The sequence below is a fragment of the Rhipicephalus sanguineus genome, chromosome 3 (genome assembly GCF_013339695.2).
Source record: "Rhipicephalus sanguineus isolate Rsan-2018 chromosome 3, BIME_Rsan_1.4, whole genome shotgun sequence".
Taxonomy (NCBI): Eukaryota; Metazoa; Arthropoda; class Arachnida; order Ixodida; family Ixodidae; genus Rhipicephalus; species Rhipicephalus sanguineus.
This window is the reverse complement of record NC_051178.1, coordinates 129950930-129972070: the sequence shown is the minus strand read 5'-3', so window position 1 is coordinate 129972070 and position 21141 is coordinate 129950930. Positions and strand designations below refer to the sequence as shown.

General features: G+C 42.8%; 2 protein-coding genes and 1 long non-coding RNA gene across 3 annotated transcripts; 1 reads left to right on the top strand and 2 right to left on the bottom strand.

Annotated features, from left to right (window-relative positions):
* Positions 1–48: 48 nt before the first annotated feature.
* LOC119387138 (phosphomevalonate kinase) lies at positions 49–13582 on the top strand. Its single transcript, XM_037654446.2, has 5 exons — positions 49–251; positions 1029–1116; positions 11597–11660; positions 12013–12304; positions 13252–13582. Exons 2-5 carry the CDS (start codon positions 1031–1033, stop codon positions 13386–13388), a joined length of 579 nt encoding a protein of 192 aa, XP_037510374.1. The 5' UTR covers positions 49–251; positions 1029–1030; the 3' UTR covers positions 13389–13582.
* LOC119387137 (protein tofu-2) lies at positions 3310–11002 on the bottom strand. The gene is made up of 7 exons (XM_037654444.2): positions 10695–11002; positions 9799–9898; positions 9302–9429; positions 8802–8898; positions 6385–6546; positions 3892–3953; positions 3310–3813 (listed from the first exon to the last, which is right to left on the bottom strand). The coding sequence occupies exons 1-7, from the start codon at positions 10886–10888 to the stop codon at positions 3765–3767; spliced, it is 792 nt and encodes a 263-aa protein (XP_037510372.1). The 5' UTR covers positions 10889–11002; the 3' UTR covers positions 3310–3764.
* Positions 13583–15612: 2030 nt separating the features above from the next.
* On the bottom strand, positions 15613–19883 carry LOC119387135 (uncharacterized). Its single transcript, XR_005182448.2, has 3 exons — positions 19781–19883; positions 19130–19201; positions 15613–15988 (listed from the first exon to the last, which is right to left on the bottom strand). It is a non-coding gene; the product is annotated as an uncharacterized LOC119387135 (long non-coding RNA).
* Positions 19884–21141: the final 1258 nt, after the last annotated feature.

The following is a 21141-nucleotide window of genomic DNA, read 5'->3' as shown; positions in this document are numbered from 1 at the left end:
ACGCGCCAACGATTGTGCTGCTACCTGCCGCTTGACAAAATTAACCACGTGACCTGTCCTTTTCTTGATTCAGGCGCGTGTTTGTGTTGGCGACATGAGGCTTCGGTTGAGTACAACGTACAACCTGATAAAGCATTAATTATGCGCTGACCGGAAGTTCATGCGTGACTATTGTGCGACCTCAAGCGGGTGATGGTCAGTTGCGCGTATTTCTTGCCGTACACGGAAAAGCCAGCTTCACCGCAATGCCGGTAAGCGCGATGGCGAAGCTAAACCACTCCTTTCTTCTCACTTCAAACGTTGTTTTTACTCTGCACCAAGCAACAATACTACATATTGCACATGCTATTTACGATGCTTTGTTAACCCGTCTCCCTGCTCCTCCATATTTTTGTTCTCGCGAGAAGCTAATGATGGTAGCACATGCATACCAACCAGACCATTTTTTAGAGGTGCTGTTGCAGCTACGTATGCAACGTTTACTCCCGCAATAAAACTTAGTGAAGGAATGATTTTCGCCTATTTCTCTACGGCAGTATATAACAGCACACGAGCTGGGGCGCAGTGCTGTTCTAGAATCCCCACTATTCAAGAGTGTGCACATTCGCAGGATGCATTGAACGGAAACAGTATGGTCTTTTTTCAGCGGTTTAATTCTGTGCATAACTCTTCCCAAGTTCTAGCACCATATCTTTGACAACGAGCTACTAATTTTCTGTTAACGGCAGTGCTTGGTCTTACCTGTTCATTTTTTACAGCAGTTCTGTTCTGTGCACAAGCTTCTCATTGCCATATTTTTGAAACTGAACTGTTGATTTCCTTAAGCTGTGTAGAAAGTGCATATGCAATAAATGTGTGCAGTGGTAATTTCTAGTTCTGTGCACTAAAAGGGATGCGTAAGACACAAAAATAAAAGCAGTATGTACACACAAAACATTTTATTTCACACCTGCGGTCTTTTCATTTTGTTGCACAACACACAAAGAAATGTTCATGAACATGTTTTGATTGAACTCACTGTCCTGCAGCAATGGCTGAAAACCCCAAGGTGATCCTTCTATTCAGTGGGAAGAGAAAGTCGGGAAAGGACTACATAACAGAGATGCTGAGGAAAAGGTGAGCTTACAGTGTGCCCACTATTTGCATGGCTTCGGCACACGATGCAGGAATAGCAACGTGATGGGAGAAAGAACGCGACATAAATATGGCCTACAAAAAAAAAATGATGTATTCCAATATCCAATATAAATTAAATCGTGAGAATTAATCATTATTTTTCGTATTCTGAGCACAGCCAGATGAAGACAATACAACTTCCAACCCCTGAATTTGAACCTCTCTGGCAGCTTGCATCAAAAACAACAAAACACACATAAAAATAAAACGCCAGGCCTGCGCGGAAAGCGCAGCACAGTCACAGCGAAAGCTGGAGAGCGGCATTTCTAGAGCCCGTTATAAACTCTCCTGTGGCTACTAATACAGGTACATTAGCAACGTACCCACTACGCCACAAAGCGCAATTTTTGGGAAGTTGGGAAGCACCCAGCACGACATTATTCGTTGTTCTGCGGAGAAGCGAGGTACCATATGTAAGCGATTATGTGCAGTTTGTTGATGCGGCGGTTGATGACGATGAATAATTATGGTTGCGCCCTTTGTAATAGGCTGGAAGCTTTAAACGACCCACTAGTTACGTAATGCATATTGTGTGACGCCCGCTCGTTATTTAACTGTCCCACCACGCTTTATAACACACTTTAACCGGAGAAACGTAGAGCGAGAGAGAGAGAGAGAATTGACTTTATTGAGACCCTGAGGAAATGGATCATGGGAGCCTTATGGGCTTCCTTGGCAACCAACAGAAGTGCACTTGCGAGGAACCCACTACGCTATAAATCATTGTAATTTTTGAGAAGTAGGGCAGTAGGCACTGTGCCATTTTTCGTCATTCTACAGACAGCCGTGGTACCTGCTAAACGCATGTAAGGCATTATGCGCACTTTGTTGATGCTGTGCGTGATGACGATGAAGAATTATGGCAGAGCTCTTTGTAATGGGTTGGAAGCATTCAACAACCTACTCGTTGCGCAATTCGCATTGTGTGACGCCTGGTTACAAAATTCGCGTTGTGCGACGCTTGGTGCTTATTCTACTCTTTTACCACGCTATATTGCATATGCTAATGTGGTTCCTTCCCGACATGAAGCCTGTATAGGACCTTTTTGCATAGCAGTTCCAAGCACCAGCATGGCTCAGAGGTTGAACACTGGGCTCCCACGCAGAGGGCCCAGGTTCGAACCTCGTTCCATCCTGGAATTTTTTTGTTATTTAGTTTTTTTTCTTATTTCGAGCGATACTGGTTACGGACACCGGCAGCGGCGGACAACTACGGCACCAAAAACGGCCGGTGAAATGATCTCATAACAGCTTTCGCTGTAATAGACATAGGTGTAAGCGCTATTTTGTCGTTTTTGATGCGCGCTGCTATAAGGTATCATGAAACAACTAGCCCACCAGGACGTCCCAAGCCCTGAATTAGAAGACTACTACAGCTAAATAGAAGGGAAAAAACACCGAAATTTGATGCAGTCAAAAATAATTGATAATCACTCAATGTTTACTATTTACTAATAAATTAAATACCTTATTTTATAGGCGTACTGTGATCAGGCACTTGCTCTAAAGTTGCAGCTAAAATGAACAGTACAATATACAAACTTTAACGAGGCGAAATGAGCGCGCACTTGACGAGGACGGACACAGGTAACACAGGGCACAGGTTCGTTAGTATCACCCAACTAGCTCTAGATGTGTTATACAAACTTTAACATGTTAGTTCTAGGGAAAGGGCCAGAACAATCTAGCCGGTTGGGCAAGCTGAGCTGCGAGGTTTAGTGAAAGTCTGTGCTTGCAAACACTCGAAATCGATTTCGCCTTAAATTACACTATCAATAGTTTAAAACAATTTTTCTAGATAATGGGTATTTTACATAAAGAGCATACAAATTTGCAGGTGTTAAATGGAGTAAGTGAGTGGTCCTTTAAAAAAAAACAGTATTACATTGTGCATAGCACAACCTCACAAAACAGGTAGAATATTTAACATGAAAAATCAATGCATGTGTGATTTATGTTAAATGAATACATCATGCATTATATTTTAATATGCATTTTGGGAAATGTCCAAATTTCCTTGTAATAACTAAAGAAAATCTGCCCACTGCCAGCTACTACCATTGATTACAACACTAAATTGTGCAAAGTTACTATGTGGAAAAGACTCCTGGAGGCAGGAAGATATCGTGTTACTTTCTTTTTTTTTGCACCTGAACAGCATAGATTTTAGCAATCTCAAATACGCACAAAGAACTTGCGAGAATTTTACGGCCGACAGAGTAACAGCGACTAGCCCAGACTAGCTTGTAGTGACACTGGCCATTCTCAGTCACACAACATTGCTCCTTCCTTTCAGTACTCATACACTTGTCAAAGTGTCAGTGAGCTACCTTTTAATCAGAGAGAACACAGTAGTAAAGGCTTGTATGGGTAAATTTAATGAGCGTGAGGTCACCGGGTCAAAAAGGTGCCAAGGAACATATACAATGGAATGAAACTTAAAAACTCGAGGCACAACACTTGATGCCTCAGAAAGCTATGTGCTCAAGTGTAGTTAATTGAGTAAAACTGGATGACTTCTCCGAGGGCTTTTTCTCAACAGGCGTGGCATGTCGAGCCCTACTTGCAACGCGACATACTAACAAATTCTATGCGGTGCCCATGGAGGTTTCCTCTAGGGGCTTTTGAGTGTCCAACCTGGAATAATAGTAAGCATGAGATTAGTACATAAAAAGCGCAAGCAGCGGTTATTGACAAACAAAGAATGGAACTTACTTGGAGGAGTAATAATTTTTAATTTCTTGACGGGTCATGTCAATGACATCTTGGAGAGTGCACTAATAAACCAGAAGGGTGAGAAAGAAAAAGGACACGCCTTCAGAAACTGACAATGGCAACAATTTACTTTTTTTTTTTTACAAATCGAAGCACACGCTTTCAGTGCTGTATTGGCAAAAGTTACTAGAGATATTTATTACATCAAGCAAATTCCTTGTTGACTGATCTAACTAAACCATGTTTTCTGTCTTCCTACCAGTCAATTATCATTAGTACCAGCACTGGTGTAACAGACAGCTAGATATGATGTAAGCTGCAATGCGTTTTACATACCTGCATATTACTCAAAAATGAATATTGACCCCCTCTAAAGTTGCTTACTTTACACTGAAGAGCACACATATCCATCCAAAACAAGCCATTAGGACCAGATATGCAACAACAGTTTATTTCAAACAAAACTTAACCACTTTCAAGTGCAGTGTTTTAAATGCCAAATGGTAAGGACACACTGTGACATTTCTTCTGTTTTCCATGCACATTTCTGCTATATAAAATAACACAAGCCTAGCGTTTCATGCAGTGCTGCGGAGTTGCCACTCCGGAATTGGAACGACTTCAGAATCATTCCACATTTTCACAACCCCGGAATGGAATGGAGACAACTCTTGGAGGAATGGAATGTGAATGGAATTAAGCGCCTCTTGCATGCGTAATGGAATGGGAATGGAATTACGTCTTTTTCCGAAAATAGAGCATGTTTTCGTCTACGTGCTGTTTTTCAAACTTAAAACATTAGTAAGTCAGAGCCTCGAATTTAACAATAAAGCAGTATTTTTAAAATGGCTTGCCTGATTACAAGCACAGTACATTTCTAAGCAACGCGCCTACTACAAACCGAGCCATAAGTTAGTGTACAAACAAATGCATTATCCCAGCAGATACTGAAGGGAGAAACAAATTATCCCTGCGCGTTGGTTCCCATTGATACCCCCTCAAGAAAGTGGTGAATACTCTATGCAAAGCCCGATTTTTATCTCACGAGCAGTTTAGTACCTGACACACGTAAATAACCTTTGCCACAAGGATTCCACTGCATACCTGCGCACAGGCGAACACAGAAAGTTCTCCTCACCCCATCCATGCTTGCGAGGCGCGCTTGACAAGCGTGAGTGCTGACAAGCAGTGCGGCCCAGTGTTCCGTATTCGATGCAAAGGCACAAGGTGCCCGAGCGGTGCACTGTTCCAACTAATACCAGCAGATCTAGGGGGTTTTGTTCCGCATTAACCAAATCTTAGTTTTCTCCATATTCACGACCGCTCCAGACACATGGCAAAACTGCTTAGTGTTCTTGAACTTTTGTTAGCATAAAAATATGCTATGTCGTCATTTTAGCATTAACACATTTAAGCCTAAACAATATTGAAACATCGCCATTTGTTCAAACATGCTGACCGTGCAAATACTATAGGTAGCGGAAGAACTGCCCCTATAGGAATTAATAGGGTGGTTGTACTGTACGAGATATCTCACCAAGCTACTATCCCTCGACCTTGGTAATGTGTTTTGCATACTTTTGCAGTTCGTAATGCATGTGTTGACAAGAGCTTTATGGAGTGTTCATTCTTAACTCGATAAAATTATCAAAATGCCTTTCCCACGTTGAGAAATTATAGGAATGGAATTGAACTGCCCGGCCATTCCTGGGGTGGGAATGGGCTAAGTTTTTTTCATTCCGAGGAATTCAAAGGAATGGAATTGCGGCAAGTTCTAATTCCCCGGAATGGAATTGGAAGGGAATGGAGGCGCCCATTCCGCAACACTGGTTTCATGTAATGGTGAAGAAACCACATTTTAGTCTGCGACATTGAAAGTTAGGTCTTCGTGATGTCATAATACACAGTTTTTGTTCTGTTCCTGTGATCAGTAGCAGATGCTACGCCCAAGTGCAAGAGCCAGAAAAAATGGGCACAGGATTTCTTTAGAGTTACTGCTTTTTAAATGAGCAACAACATCACGCCTAGCCATACTGCTTGATGGGATCAAGTTTTACTGCAGTGTGTCATGCATCATAATGAAGTCAGTGACACCAGGTCTGGCATATTATATGATCAACCTTAGTATTAAATTTAAATGTGCGAGAAGCACACAGCACAGTCTCTACAACTTCGAAAATACTTGTCAATGCTATTTTGAAGTGGAAGGGCAGGATGCTTGTGACAATGGCTCTTCCTCGCCTCGTGGATGTTTGAAGTCCTGCTTTCACAGTGGTGACAACCACGATACAAAAGACGTTTAGCGGGTTTTATAATGAACTACGTTCTCTAGTGTAACATTACTCTACAGAGGAATATATGCAGAGACATTAACTGTGATAGTAGCCACTGCTGCCTTTTGGAACTACTGTAGTGTAGAGTAAGCAGCTTAAGCTTGTTAGCACTGCGAGTGCGCTTCACCTACTACATGCGAAGGCAAACACGTGAAATTACCCGAATGTTGCTGCCCTGACGACGCACGAAGCAGATATCCTCTTCGTTGTCAAACATGGGATGGATGCCCATCTTGCTGATGTTGAGCACGCTGTTCCTTGAGTCAGAGCTCTCCCATGCAGATATGTCGATCTCAACAACATACCGCATCACCACTCCACCCTGGTTCATGTATGTTGAATTGCGACAAAAGAATCAATGCACGCAAGAAATATGCTGAATCGAACGCCTCATGCAATGGCCATGCCACAAGTGTAAGCATGACATTAATGCAGGGGCTAAAAGGCATGGAAGATAAAACTGCACCAGTGGTGAACATGAAGTAGACACTCTTACTTTGACAAACTAGAGATTTTTTTTTAACATGTAAACATAACTAATTATTATTATTATAGCATGGAAGAGCATAGAAGATTGGTATACATGTCATTGTAATCAGGGCAGCTTTGTCTTTAGCATTATACTTAGGGCTCCATGTTTTCGGATTAATCCGATTGAAATATTGAGAATAAACAAAATTAAACTTTTAATTTTGGAGAATTGGGGATTTACGAGAAATAAACTCCGATAAACGCCGAATTTCTGCCGAAAAAATAAACACAGAAAAACACCCTCCGAACTTCAAGAAAAATAAACTCACAAAACACGGAGCCCTAATTATACTGTATCCATTTAAATGACTTTTGAATGGAAACAAAATAAATAACATGCGATATCCTAAAGCAAATACTAACTGTCTGGGTCATATCTGGCAAAACATCTTCATGTTGCAGTTAAAGGGACACTAAAGGCAAATAACAATTTATGTCAGAGTGAAAGCTCAATGTATGACGTCTAAAACGGCAATATTATGAACAGCAGTGCCCTACTTACAGAGAAATTAAGCTAAATGTATCACACGATGAGCGCCACGAGCGGGACATTTTGGAAATAATACCAATGACGTGAGAGAGTCCGACTACAATTAATCACTCGTAATCAAACTAGCTGCAATAAAAAAAAGAACCTTCCATGCATACAGAGACGTATTAAAATGGTGCTTGTTCGTTTCTGTTTGATTCATGGAAAAAAGAACCTCTTTGGCGTTGCCATGGGGAATGGCGTGCGTGGTTCAAAGGTTCCGTTTTTGCCAAACTGCGCTTCGCCCGGCGCCCTGCTTCGCTCACGCGGTCGCGTCTCAGTGGTAGTTTTGGTATCGCGTACTGCCGCGTGTGTTTTGCGCACTCGTGAAAGTCGCCCTGACAAAATTTCGACAAAATGCCACATGCATGTGATGTTGCCAGATGGCCGAATGGTGCACGCCGCCACGCAGTAAAGGTGGGCAACGTTGGGCACGGCAACAGTGTCGTGACAAAGACCGCTTTCAGGTGGGTGATTTGAAGTGCGCTAACGCGATTTTATTGCAGAATAAGCACTTGCTTGGCACAAAAGTAGCACTACGAGGTTTCTGGACCGCTATTTCAACAATCAACAATCAAAACACGTATGCACTTTTCTTAAAAATCAATCCTTGTCACATTGTCACACACATCAGCTTTCCTGAAAACATTATAGATAGTTTGGTGGGGTGAGTAGCTTGTTCATTAGGTGACCTTCCTATGACGTCCCCCAGTTCACAGAACTCATGTATTTAATCATTTCAAACACAAATTTACACAAATTTGGGTACCCTTCTTCTCCAAATCTCTCACCCACCAGCCTAAGGAACAGTTCTCGGAACCAGAATGTTCTCGTGAGTAATAATTTGCTTTTAATCCGTAACACAATCAAGAGGTCAAGAAGGTGCCTGTAACTGCACAGTTCATTCGACACTGATATGGGAGCTATCACAATGGCAAAGCTAAAAGAAAAGAAGTGTAGGCACAGACAGGGTTACCATTAAATGCTCATCAATCCTTTTACAATAACAGGTAATGCTAACAATGCAAGCTTGTATTACACTCGATCCAGCATACCCTTCATCCAAGCTTTAACTAACCGTGTGTGGCATCTTCCACCAGACAATGTGGTTACTGGAGCCACTGGAGTGCCACAGCAAAGAATCTTAAAGGAGTAGAAAGACTAAAAAAATGCGACCACCACATTTACAAATTTGACTCTCTCCTTCTTCCTCAACTCTTCTGAATTAACGGCAGCCTCTGGTACAAAAATTCAACACACTTGAACAATCACTTGCAGCCATTTCCATGAAAATCAATTGTCTAGGCAATTCTAAGTTCATGATCACATGGGTGACTTCGTCTCCTGTCCCATGCTGTCATTATGTTGCTTTCTCACAAAATTATTGAAATATTAGCAGTTAATTAACTAGCACCAAATAAAACCATGTGCAATCATGTGCACATGCACATAGGAACCACTGCAAAAGGTAGAATAAGCAGGAGAGAATACCAGGCACCAATATGACCGGGACTTACAACGTTCAACTGAGCAGTGGCTTCATTGTCGCACCAGCATGGCCTCGAACACTGCAATTCGTGTGGCCTAAACCTCTCTTTGCTGTTCATTTCACGACTGCGGAAAACAAAAGCGCAGGTTTCTCTCAGCACAACTGGTCAATAGCCACACAAAAAGTAACAGTGAACATGTTCGAAATTATCTTGGATATCACGTTGCACTACTGAGGAATGGCCACACAGTACCGAGACAGACGACGTGCCAAGCATGATCCTTGCTTAGATTTGAAGTTCCAAATAGCTGCACAAAGAATAACTCGCTAGTGCCATAAGTGGAGAAGAAACAAGGGTTTTCATACCCATACTATACTTTGAAATGACTACCGCTTAAGATTCTTGACTGGCACCCAAAAATAAACAAGTGGAAATCCTTTCCAACCACCAAGCACTTCCCCGCTGCCTCTCATACAATTTCGAGGAAAAAAAAACACCTCTTAAATATGACAGCTTGAGCATCGCACCTTTGCTTTGTTGGCAATGGAACACCCTCAGAGATGACTGGAACGAATCGCAGCTCATACATGTGTTTTGGGACAGGTGGCTTGTAACGCATCATCAAATTTTCAAGACTCAAAAGCAGGTGGTCTTTCTGAAGAAAAGAAAGAGAAAAATCATGTCAGTAACCACTTACTACTTTTCCCTCTAAGAGCATGTGTGAAGATATTTACAATGCAATTGCTGGATCCCTTGATGGCTAGTGAAACTTGGTGATGCCTCAAGTGGCCTTACGAAATGGAATTCATTTCCATGATTACAGATAGGATGTATGTCTCATATGCATGCACAGCTTCATTACCGTGTAACCTTACCGTTTTAGAACTGCAGCGAGTTCATGAAATTATTGTTGCCTCTAGAACAGTGGAGCAGTAAAATGCTGTTGTTCAGAGCCCTGCTGTGAGTTTTGTGATCTCGTAAAAGTAAGAATTCATATACTAAATGCAGTTCTTTAGTGACTCACTTGGTATTCCGTGAGATGGAGGCCATTGACATCACCATTGTCAAGGATTCCCAGAAATACAGTCCCACCTCTTCCAGTGTTCAAGAAGGCACAGATAGTTCTGCAGGATGTCAAATAAAAACATAGCGATATGGAATTTACATGAAACAGCTGTAGTCTAATGCCTAAAAAAAGAAATAGAACATGGGCTAATAAAATGAACTACGGATATTAAGAGAAAATTTTAACAATTCCAAGTCTGCCATTCTGCTGCAAAGAGTTTGCACTTTGTACCGATTCCGCTACCGTGTTATAATACACTCAAAATATTTAGTTCCCTAGCTGAAATTCTGATCAAGAGGTGAAAAATTTATTTAAAAATTCACTGACGTAGAAGCACTAACTGTGTTATAAATTCCCGCACTTTCGCACTGAACACACGCGCACACACTTACAAACCTCATGTATTTGTGCGCTACAACCAAGAGCACTAGGCAACGTTACAGTTGTGACCACGTGAATATTGAAGAATTAAAGCTATAGTCACAGCGCTGAGCGCTTCAGCACTATCAACAAGTTTTGATCATTGTTCATGTGCTTAAATTGCCGCAGCAACTAATTTTGACAATATCATTTTGGTACCTTTTGTGCGACTTCCTTTTTGGGCATTCGACAAAACGGACACTCACTGGCGTCCCCGCCAATACAGCGTATCCGCTACACATTTATCATCGTAAATGCGTCATAAGATGGCACAAATGCTAGCGTTTCTTTCGTGATTCATGGAATTACAGTACTCTTTCCCGGAGCCGTTTCTACAATAAATTACGATATCCAATTATTAAGCGTTGCGCGTAGCTTTCTCGAGTTAGGTGTGTAGTACTGCCGGCGATAGTCAATTAAACGACTCGTATTACCTAGAGATGGTCTGGCGGGAGTGCTGGTCCTTGCATGCCTGCGACAGCTCTTCGATGGACATGTCCTTGTGAGCCTTGAATTCGGTGCGTTGATCTTCCTCCATGAGGACGTGCTCGCCAAACTTGTAGAAGTTTCGTTTACGAGCGGCCGTGGCGTCCGCGCGTTCCTCGACAGTCTTCCCGCCGTCCTGCATCGTAACTTCGATCTGGCGCGTTGTCCAGGCGTGAAGGAGCGCTTAGCACTGGCTGTAGTTTCAATAAACCAGAGTTCTACAGAAAAAAAGTTTTGATTTACCCGGTACGGTTGTCGCGCGCGCGACCGCGTGCTTTTTTTCGCGGCTTTTTTTCCTGCCAAACACCAACGCCGCCAACGCTGCCAACACCATGGAGGCCAACATAGAAAAAAAACAGCAGTTAGCTATGATGATGATGATGATTATGAGAAGCTGCCTCTGTCTGCGTCTTAAATTTGAGACCTCCGTACGGCTCCCGCATTACAGCAGCTGATTTCGTTTTATAATCCCTAAAGGATTTTCTTGCTTCAGTTTACGAGCGTAGTGCGTCATGCACTCCACGCATTTCGACTTCTCATTTCTTGTAGTAAATGAGGCTTCAGGAACACAACTGAGATTGGGGATGAGAATGGAAAAATCAAAGCTGGGACCAACACGGTTCGTGTGCGCGGGAGCCGTCGAGGCCGGAAGGTGCTCGCATGCGATCGTAAAAAGACTGCTGAAAAGAAGAATGACTGAAATCTCCGACGTCACCAGCAGCTGAAGTTTCGGCGCGCGAAATTCAAAAATGAAACTTTATCCTCAAATTTTTGTTTTCGTAATAATGAACACGTTATGGAGAAATAAGCAATAGATTCTGCAATTAAGAGCACTTCTTTCTTCCTGCAGGATCGGAGATGACAAGTGCACAATAATACGCCTTTCGGAGCCAATAAAAGAGGCATATGCAAAGGTAAGACTTACCTTCCTTTTGTGAGCAGCATGCATAACCATAGTTAACTCCAAGAAAGAAAAAAAAGTGAGAAGACACAACAAAATGGGAAGGGCACCCTTCCTCGTTCCTTTCCTGTAGCTTCATGGTTTCTTCCAGTTAGCTGGCATTCCCCCATGTAATTATACCTTGCATCTGAGTGCAAATAATTGCTAGAAAGCACGTAGGATCAAAATTGCATTGGAGTCCTGACGTCCTTTTTAAGCGAATCCCAGTCGACCGTAACGTTCCGTTGGGGTCCTAGCTGTGGTGCCAATTCCAAGTCAATCTAAGTGGATCGCAATATGTAGCATGATCCTTTTATGCCACACAGGAGCACAACCTCGACTACAATCGACTACTCGACTCATCCGACTACAAGGAGCTGTACCGCGCCAAGATGGTCGCATGGGGCGAGGAGAAACGCAACCAGGACTTGTCCTTCTTCTGCCGCCTGGCGGTCAAAAAGAGGGGCCAGCCAGGGTTCCCCGTGTGGATAGTGAGCGATGCCCGGCGAGAGAGCGACGTCGAGTATTTCCGAGAGACCTTTGCCTGCCCCACACTCACTCTTCGGGTCAAAGCGCGTGAAGGCACACGCCGAGACCGCGGGTGGGTGCACACACCGGGTGAGCACTTCCCAGCAGATTCATTTAGCCGTGTATCTCTCTGTAGTGTGGCTAATACATATTGATATTATGCTAATACATATTGATACACACTATGTGTACATGCGAGCATTATGTAACTTTTCCATCTACTTATGAGTCAACGTAAAAGTACATTATTTTCTTTCGTGGAGGAAGCCTTTCTTATCACGATGTTCCTTCCAGCTCTTTGTAGGGTGCTTCCTCTGCCTTTCTTTTATCCTCATTCTTTTTCCTTCCCCTGTTGGAGGCTGTTAGTCGGCCATTGGGAAGGAGCATCTTTAAAAGCTTGAATGTGGGATCATTTCCCTCCAAAACAATGTACCCTCTTGCACTGTTCTATGGAAGCGGTCAACGCATGAACTGTTGCCATGCCTGCATTATTTTGCCTAGTATTGCAAGCAGTGTATGGGAGGTTTCCCTTTCCCAGCCATGCAAAAACAAAAAAAAGAAAAAGAGGTAGAAAAAAGAAAAGCATATTTTAATGGACCATGCAGTCATGTTGACCGTTGATGAGTGTCGCAACAGTGCACATTTTTTTCGTGTTGGCTAAACTAGAGTGAAAGGAAAATGTGCAGGAAAACGCAAGGACAATGAAAAAACAATGCAAGATTTAGGTAGCTGCATCTCATTCTCTTACTTTTTCTTAACTTATCCTGGATAGATCAGAGGGTTTCTACCCAATGGGTACTTTTTATATGCTGATTAGATTAAATTATCTAATTAATACATTTTAAATTTGTCAGGGAAAACATTCTTGAATTTCAGTTAATGCCTGTATTAATTGTATACACAACAGATCCTAACGTCTGGCATCTATAATGATGGGTTTAAAAAGGTCATCCCAATTTCAGCAGTGTCGCTCAAGATTATTCCCTGAAACGCCCACTACATATTCTGTCATGCGATGCTGTTATACTTTTTTGTAGGTATCGACGATGCCACGACAGAGTGTGGTCTCGACCACATGGACAACTGGGATTTCGTGATAAGCAACAACGATGACGATGACTTGGAAGGCCAACTCGAATCTGTTCTCCAAGCTGTGCACCAGCACTGTTCATGATGTGCCAACAACTTTCTTCAAGACTGCATTTCCTGCCTGTGCCAAGCCTCATTAACATAACCATATCTATATTGCTCACTACAATCAGCTTCTGCATTCATATTGATGTTCGACGAAGCATTCCAAGCTTTTGCGAAGGCAATCAACGTTTTGAAAACCGAGCTATGGGAATCTACACACCTGCATAACTGTTTCTGGTTGTATTTCTGTTATTAAACATCTTTAAACATCACCAGTCATGGATACCTTTCACTGTCCAATTAGGTGCACGAAAGGTCACAGTTCCACGCTAGATGTTACTGTACACCAAAATCAAACCAAAAGTGCACTTAAAAAGACCCTCTCACACTTTTCAAGCATTCATATTTTGTTTGCGGGTTGGGTACATTTGACTGATTGACAGCACCAAGAATGGAAGCTATAGACGGTTTCAAGATTGCGATAGCAGGAGCACGTGGTGTACCCCAAGAAACTTCCGGTCACCTCATTTATTATTCTGCAACACCGAAGCGTAAAGCGTTTTTTTAAGATTTGTCAGAGTAAGAGAACACTCTTTTTCCAGTTTCACATAAAAGAAAGGCGCTTATAGTTAAAGACTAACTCTTTTAGTGTTGTGCGTAGCTTAGAAGAATATTTAATTCAAATATTTTTCTAGACACAGGGAGAAAAGTGTTGAAACTCTACGGGCTTCTCGCCAAGGCTTTTGTTCCCCGCCAATCCTGCTAGCCTACGCCAGCGCAGGAAACCGGAAGTGGTCCAGGGCCTGTGTTAGTAAACAGTGAAACCCTCTATAGGAGTATGTCGTCTGGTGTTATGCAGCCTAGAAAATTCAAAATACAAGAAAAAAGACACTGATCTCAACTTCAACTTTACTGACTGGCCTCTCTATCTGTCTCACCCACTCGTGTAACCTCTCGTTGCCAATGTCAAGAGCTCAAAGTGCCTTGTAGCGACAGTTAGCACTCAATGATTGCCTGTCCTTGCAGTACTGATCACACTGCTGCCATAACAAAAAGCAACGTGGAGCCTCACCTCAAAGATAAAAGTCGGGTTACTAAAATTCTCCGAGATGAGAAACGATTGTTAGAACAGCCTACGAGTGCAGAGCATACACGAGCAAGAAGGGAAGCTTTCGCATAGGTGCTTGTGAATGCATTTCGCTATGCTTGCGAGGCCATAGGCAAAAAAAGCAGCCAGCATCCCTAGCGTGCTTTGCGCTTGAAGTTTGTTTTGAACAGCGTATCCGCTTTCTTCTTGTGTTAGTATAGAAAGTACAGCAAAGAGAACTAAAACAAAATCTCAAGCAAGATTTTGCAGCTGTGAAATGGGTTACCTGCAACTATATTCCGAACCAATTACAGTCGAGCGAGTAGTGATGTGTCAGTCAGAAACGCTTCTGGCAGGTGCTACTAGTACTTGCTGATGTGGTTGCAAGAATCTGGCAACTTCATTTTGTGATTAAAACATTTAATTATTTTCATATCAATGCTTTGAACTGCACTATAGGCATTGCCATCAGTGTACACAACCTGGCATCTTATCACGCACATGCACACTGAATTAAGCTAGCAATAGCAGACATTTGCACCTTGAATGCCTCCAATGTGACAGATCAGTGTTCCCTTCTACAGTGGACCACACTGCACAGTCATAAATGCTGTACCATTTAAGCATACCATAAGCATAAAGCGTGAAGTGGAGAATGGTTGCAGCGCTCTTTCGTACATCTACAATATCAGACACACATGTTCACCTGAAACATTGCTGGTTCAAAATTTACTCTTCCAAGTTGACCACTGCAGCTACAGTAGTTCTGCATTAAAAATATGCTTGATTTCACCTGCTCATCGTCACTGGCACACATTGTTATACGAAACTTCCTAGTCGTTTGAATGCGAAGCATTTCTTTTTTTTGTCAAGGAAAGAAAAATAGTAGTTGCTCTTACGTGCAGTCCTCAGAACAAGAACCTCAAACTAACAAGGATTACACGTCAAAAATTCATTCACATGTATTGATCCAGTTGACATATCATAGGAGGATTCATTATTGCTATGCTATCACTTCACGACGGTTACCAAAATGACCAGTCCGGGTCGGGGCAAGAAACTTGTTTGCAGCACACCATCACTAGTTTGTCATTTACTATTCCCGTCTTGGAACTCCACAACCCAACCATTCTTCTGTGCAGTGGGAACACACAAAAACAGGTAAATACCAACACAGTAAGGTAACAAAGAATGTGACTTTAATCAACAATGTTCTACATCACCTCCAAATTAAATTAACTGGCATGAACACTTCATTTGATCCCTGAAGTAATGGTCAAACACATCACATGTCCTCATGTAAAAAAAGAAAAAAGAAAAAAAAGAAGAAGCATCACACGGTCCGCCTGTAGTATGTACATGAGAAGACGAAGCGCTTGCTAGACACTAGAAGGTGTGCAATGGCAGTAGTTGCAATGTTTCTCAGCAGACAAGGCCCCGTTACCCAAGTGCCTTCTTGCGCTTGCATTTGCAGTGCAGCCTTTGCACTTTGCAGGCAGTCGGGAAGAAAATGGGGGCCAGACCAAATGTTACCGAGGTTCTTTTTTCCCACCCTGCAATATAAAAAGAAAAAAACACAAATGCATGCCTTTGTAACCAGGCAGTATTGTCATGCACACAAAATAAAGATGATCCACAGTATCCTCACCTTCATGAAATTATGGTTAGTAAAACAACACATTTGAAAAAATGTAAAAGCTTTAATAATGAAAATATGAGCCTTTCCAGTGAGCTATATTTTTTTTTAAGAATGACGACTGCTGACAGTTGCTGGACATACACGTACCAGAGAACCGATGCTCCTTCAGAAACTTAGCTTCTTACATTAATACGCAGTTGTCAACCAATACTTTGAGCACATAAGATATGAACATGCTTCACTATTCATGTGTTCGCAGAATTGCCTTTCACCGCACAGGTGTGAAGGTCATTTAGAATCAGGGATCTCTTATGGCACACGCCGTTCGATGCTTCAGAGACCTCAAACAGATAGTAGTCTCAGTCTGGCCACTACAACCGAAAAAAGAGAGTGATGCTCTTGTTTGGATATGTGGCCTTTCAAAACAAACTGAAGTAGCAAACGGGCACCACTGTTTCAGCCTAGACAATTCGGTAGCTAAACTGTCAAGCCTGTATTTGTAATTGACAGTGTTTCTAGCATCTGTACGCAGCACATTACATTGTGACATGGTCTCTGGTGACTTCACTATGAACTTTTATCACTTAGTCATCATGCAGCTTAGAATGCACGAACTCCAACTTTGCTACCTCTACTGACAAGGGCCAAAGTGAAGCCAGAGAAGCATTGGAAAACTATAGTGGCAAAAATGACACATTATTTTGCTAGCACAGCACAACTCTCTGTTTATACTTAAAAAAAATGTACATTTGCTGCCACTGACCATGCTTTCATTAATCTATGATAGCATGACAATTACTTTAACACAGACAGATTAAGTCAAATGCAAGTGTATAAGTTATGCATGACACAATGAGCAGACAAGCTTTTCACAAGACTTGTGAAATGGAGATGCTCAACCATTGGTGAAACACATTTTTTATAATTTTTTTTTACTGTAGATTACTTAGACCCGTGAGCAAACTTCAAAAGTCTGTCAATAGATGGATGCAGCGGGCATGCTCCCATTTCCAACATCCCCTTTACTTTGCTGAAGTTGATGAATACAGAAAAAGGCAGAGATGTACTCTGGGTAGATTGTCTCATGGTGCAATTTCTTCAACTTACAAACCACACAAAATAGCCAAATGTGCGAGAAGAATGTTCCTATAGCTACGACAAAGCATGCAGTCAGTTTGCACAAATTATCGAAGAACATACAAAATAAAGCACGTAGGGCAACCGCACTGCCTCTTCAGATGCACTATACAGTCAACTGCTGATTTTTCGGACGCCTGATTTTCCGGACATGCGCCAAAATTCAGACGCTTTCGTGGCACCGTCACCAGCCCCATAGACGTCAATGTATAAGAAAGTCAATGTATTTCGGACGCTGAAACTCTTTGGCGTCCGATTTTTTCGGACTTTCTGCCCAAACTGCAGGTCTGAAAGGCATTAATTGAAGCCCCCACCGCTGCTGTGTTGATCATCTCGTAGGTTCGAACCAGCGCTTTTGCGAGTCGATCTGTTTGCTATAGTAACAGAGTCCGAAAGTCAGCTTTGCTGCAATGCCGAAGTGTTATGGGGTGAAGCAGACCAGAAATTCAAAGGGGCTGCTATCTCGGCGCAGTGCAGCGATGTCTTTACGGATAAGCGGCGGAAATGTGCGGAGGCGTGATGGCGGCATGTGGCAAACGTGCCAATACGGCTTAATCGCTGACAACACTTATGATAAGCATCTTCAGTTAACTGCTCGGTAGTGCATGTGACCTAGCGCAGTTGCACGCATACTGCGCGCATGCGAGAACCAAAACGCGCCGCGCCGTCATTCATGCTGCCTCTTTGTGCGAGACCGCGAAGTGCGCCGCACAGACGCGTTGCCTTCACGAACGAAACCAGCTCGCCATTGCCGCGCCCGTGTGCGGTCAGGAACGGAGTGGGCACCACGAACCCTTTCATGGCAAATGCTTGCGTATGGTATGGTAACAGTACAGTGACAGCGTCAGCTTAGTTGGCGATGTGCTGCACACAACTAGAAATGATCGGCTTCACACGACAGCAAATGCTGCGTATCGGCGGAGATTCGGCGATGCGTGTGCGCATTGTTGACGTGCGCACACGCATCGGGGAAAGCCGGATGAGTTGTCCGCTCTTCCGCCACCATCTGTGTTCCGCGTCATCGTTTCCAAACGTTCCATGCGAAAAAGCCATAATCTATCCCGCGCTTTGCTGGTATCAGCGGCGCTCATTGCGAGATGCAAATTTGCAAGTGGCGGTTGGCACGTAGTTAAGCGGGGTTCGCGGCAGGTACCGAATGTATTTGCGAGAGCACGGGCGCGCACCGAAATGCATGATAAGTGTACTGGGAGGCATTAAAGCTATTCGGACAGGGCTGTGGTGATTTGACTACTTGAGCAGAATAAAAAAGCACGAATTCGTTTTTTCGGACTGCCCGATTTTTCGGACGATTTCGCGGTCCCTAGGGAGTCCGAAAAATCGGATGTTGACTGTAGTTCAACCACAGTAAGGACGCAATCTGCATGAACGTGGCCTTGCTACAGACAAAGTGGTCTCACTTTGCAAACAAAAGCAAGCAGTTAGGCAAAAACTGTCTTCTCTCTTTTATTCGAATTCTCGAAAGAACTTGCATTTTCTGAAAATTTGTGATTTAAGAATTTTCTGGTTGGCAGACATCTTGAGCCACAGAGTTGCTACTTTTGTGTCTATGTTGCTGTATTCCATGCAACCTTCATGCCGCAGCCACAATGCACACACACACACACACACACCGACACACGGCGCACCAAGTAGCTTTAACTATACCGTTTTTGTTTTCATCAACTAAGAAGTAAACAGGAGGTTGCGTCAACCGACACGGTGTTCCCAAAAATTGGGTGAATCTCCATAAAAGCAAAACACAGCTATACGACTAGGCATCTAGTCTTCCTCGAATTCAGAACCTGGCCACTACCACTTTTCCCTCGTGTGATACATCTGCCCATCAACGAGCTTCACTGATGCCAAGAAGGAGTTGCTTTCTTAACTTTGCATTGATGACAAGAAAATGGAGCCTCACCTTCTTGAGATCCTGCTGCAGCAAGCGCACCTTTGACCGTTCTTGTTCCAGTGCGGCATGCAGCTCTGTAACCTGTATTCAGACAGCCACTGATCATTTTTTTTATCCATTCTTGCTTTACTACACACAGTTCTCATTCCAGATTATTCTGATATGCTGGTTTACTTTGTAACTTCTTCAGTTTAGGAAAATCTTGCTCCCAAAAAGCACATAAAATGTCTGATATGTTAGAAACTGCATATTAAAACTGGAACATAACTGCATATTTGAAATCGGCACACAGATATGTTACACAGATATGGCACACAGACATGCTAGATATGAATTGGCACACGCCTGTTAACTCGGCAAGTTTCATCAAGATCGATCAAGACTGAGAATGTTTTAAAGAGCTCATTCGCCCCCCCCCCCCTTTAACTGCCAATACCATTAGCACCAAATTATGTAATACAATGGCTATACGTAGTAACTACAAAGTGCTCATAGCACCTCTGATAAGGAGAGGAGACTTGCAGATTAATATCTAACTGCTAGAAATCTGCATTAACCTAAGCATTTACAGATTTCCCTTCAGAAGCAGAAACCATGCTATACTGAGCTGAATACTTAAACATAGGCATGTCCTTCACAAATTGATGAGGTGTGCCATACCTGCTGAGTCAGTTCATCCTTGACCTGGGTCACTTCTTCAAAATCCCGCAGTATCTCTGCTTTGTCTTGCACTGCAAGTGTAAACACAATTATGTGGGGATTATTAAAGGATAAAGGCATCCTGACAAGCACCGATCTTTTTCTCGGCAGCTTTCCAGCTAAATATTTCCTGTCAAAATACTAGCGCTAGGCACCTATGAAAGTTCAATAAAAATCTTTGCCATGACAATGTTGAAGGCACAAAATGAGGTGCTTTCAGTTCACTCCTAAGCAGCGAGGCGCAGTTAAGACAATAAACGTGTGAACTGAAAGACTGATCCTCAGTGCTGATGTTGCTAATAAAAAATTTAAACAAGAGTACTGCCTGCGCTGTTTCTGGCTGCATTCCATGCAACAGCCGCCTGTTCTGATTGCAGGAATGCTGGGAGTCTGTCCATGCAACACATTTACCTCATCAGTACTGAAACCAAAATTGGTATGGCGTATTATAGAGAGATGTGCAAAAAGCTGGGCTGGTTGGTTCATGTTGCATCTTTGTGAGTATGCCTTCTTATTCATCCTTGTCTGTTTTTTCCTTGCATCTAGATCTGAAGTATTATAGCAAATTATTTAGGCTGCTGTGACACTTTATCGAATATTTTTAGAGCATTTAGATGTAGCAGAGCTTCATTCAATTAAAAAAATGCGCGAGTGCACACACGCGCAGAGAGAGAGGTCAAGATTTCATGTCAGCCCTTGTTACAATCAGTGTAGCTGCACAATGCATAATGTAATGTACTGCACAGCTCTGCTATCAGTGAGTTTACCTTTACTACACAAGCAACGACCCTGTTTGGCTCTAATCCATTCCTCACCTTCCTTGGCAAGTGCAGTGCCATTAGTAAGAGTACCAGCTCCAGCTGCAGGCATGGCCGCCTATTAGCTTTCTTATGACGGACTGCACATACCTTGCTCTTCGAAAGTTTTGAGTAGTTTAGCTAAGCAGAATAAAATTAAAAGTAGTGACATATGCACAAACGAAAGAACATAATGCATCTAACTTCTAGAATTGCTGCAGTGGCTGCAAGCGAATTTCCTTTCTTTTCTCAGTGCTCCCATGTCCTGCAACACCCCTACAGCCAGCAATATTTTCCATGACACTCACAATGGCTAATGAGACATTCTAGAGGCTCCTGTAGAACCAGTGTGTCACAATTTCACCTAGTTAACATTTTGTGTGAGACAAAGAAAGGATAACGGAACAATCAACAACCTTGAACTGTTAAATGAATAATGCCACGCAACATTAAAGGGCCCCCTCACCAGGCCACATAGCAAATTTTAGTTAGACGCTGGAAGTTGTTGTGTGCCGAATGAAGAGC

What these genes read in the sequence shown, in the direction of transcription:
- LOC119387138 (XM_037654446.2), top strand. Translation starts at nt 1,031, where the DNA reads ATGGCTGAAAACCCCAAGGTGATCCTTCTATTCAGTGGGAAGAGAAAG. An exon ending in ACAGAGATGCTGAGGAAAAG is followed by an intron (nt 1,117 to 11,596) that starts GTGAGCTTACAG and finishes TTCTTCCTGCAG; the next exon opens with GATCGGAGATGACAAGTGCA. An exon ending in CGGGTGGGTGCACACACCGG is followed by an intron (nt 12,305 to 13,251) that starts GTGAGCACTTCC and finishes ACTTTTTTGTAG; the next exon opens with GTATCGACGATGCCACGACA.
- LOC119387137 (XM_037654444.2), bottom strand. Translation starts at nt 10,888, where the DNA reads ATGCAGGACGGCGGGAAGACTGTCGAGGAACGCGCGGACGCCACGGCC. An exon ending in TCCATCTCACGGAATACCAA is followed by an intron (nt 9,430 to 9,798) that starts GTGAGTCACTAA and finishes TCTTTTCTTCAG; the next exon opens with AAAGACCACCTGCTTTTGAG. An exon ending in CCACTGCTCAGTTGAACGTT is followed by an intron (nt 6,547 to 8,801) that starts GTAAGTCCCGGT and finishes TACATGAACCAG; the next exon opens with GGTGGAGTGGTGATGCGGTA.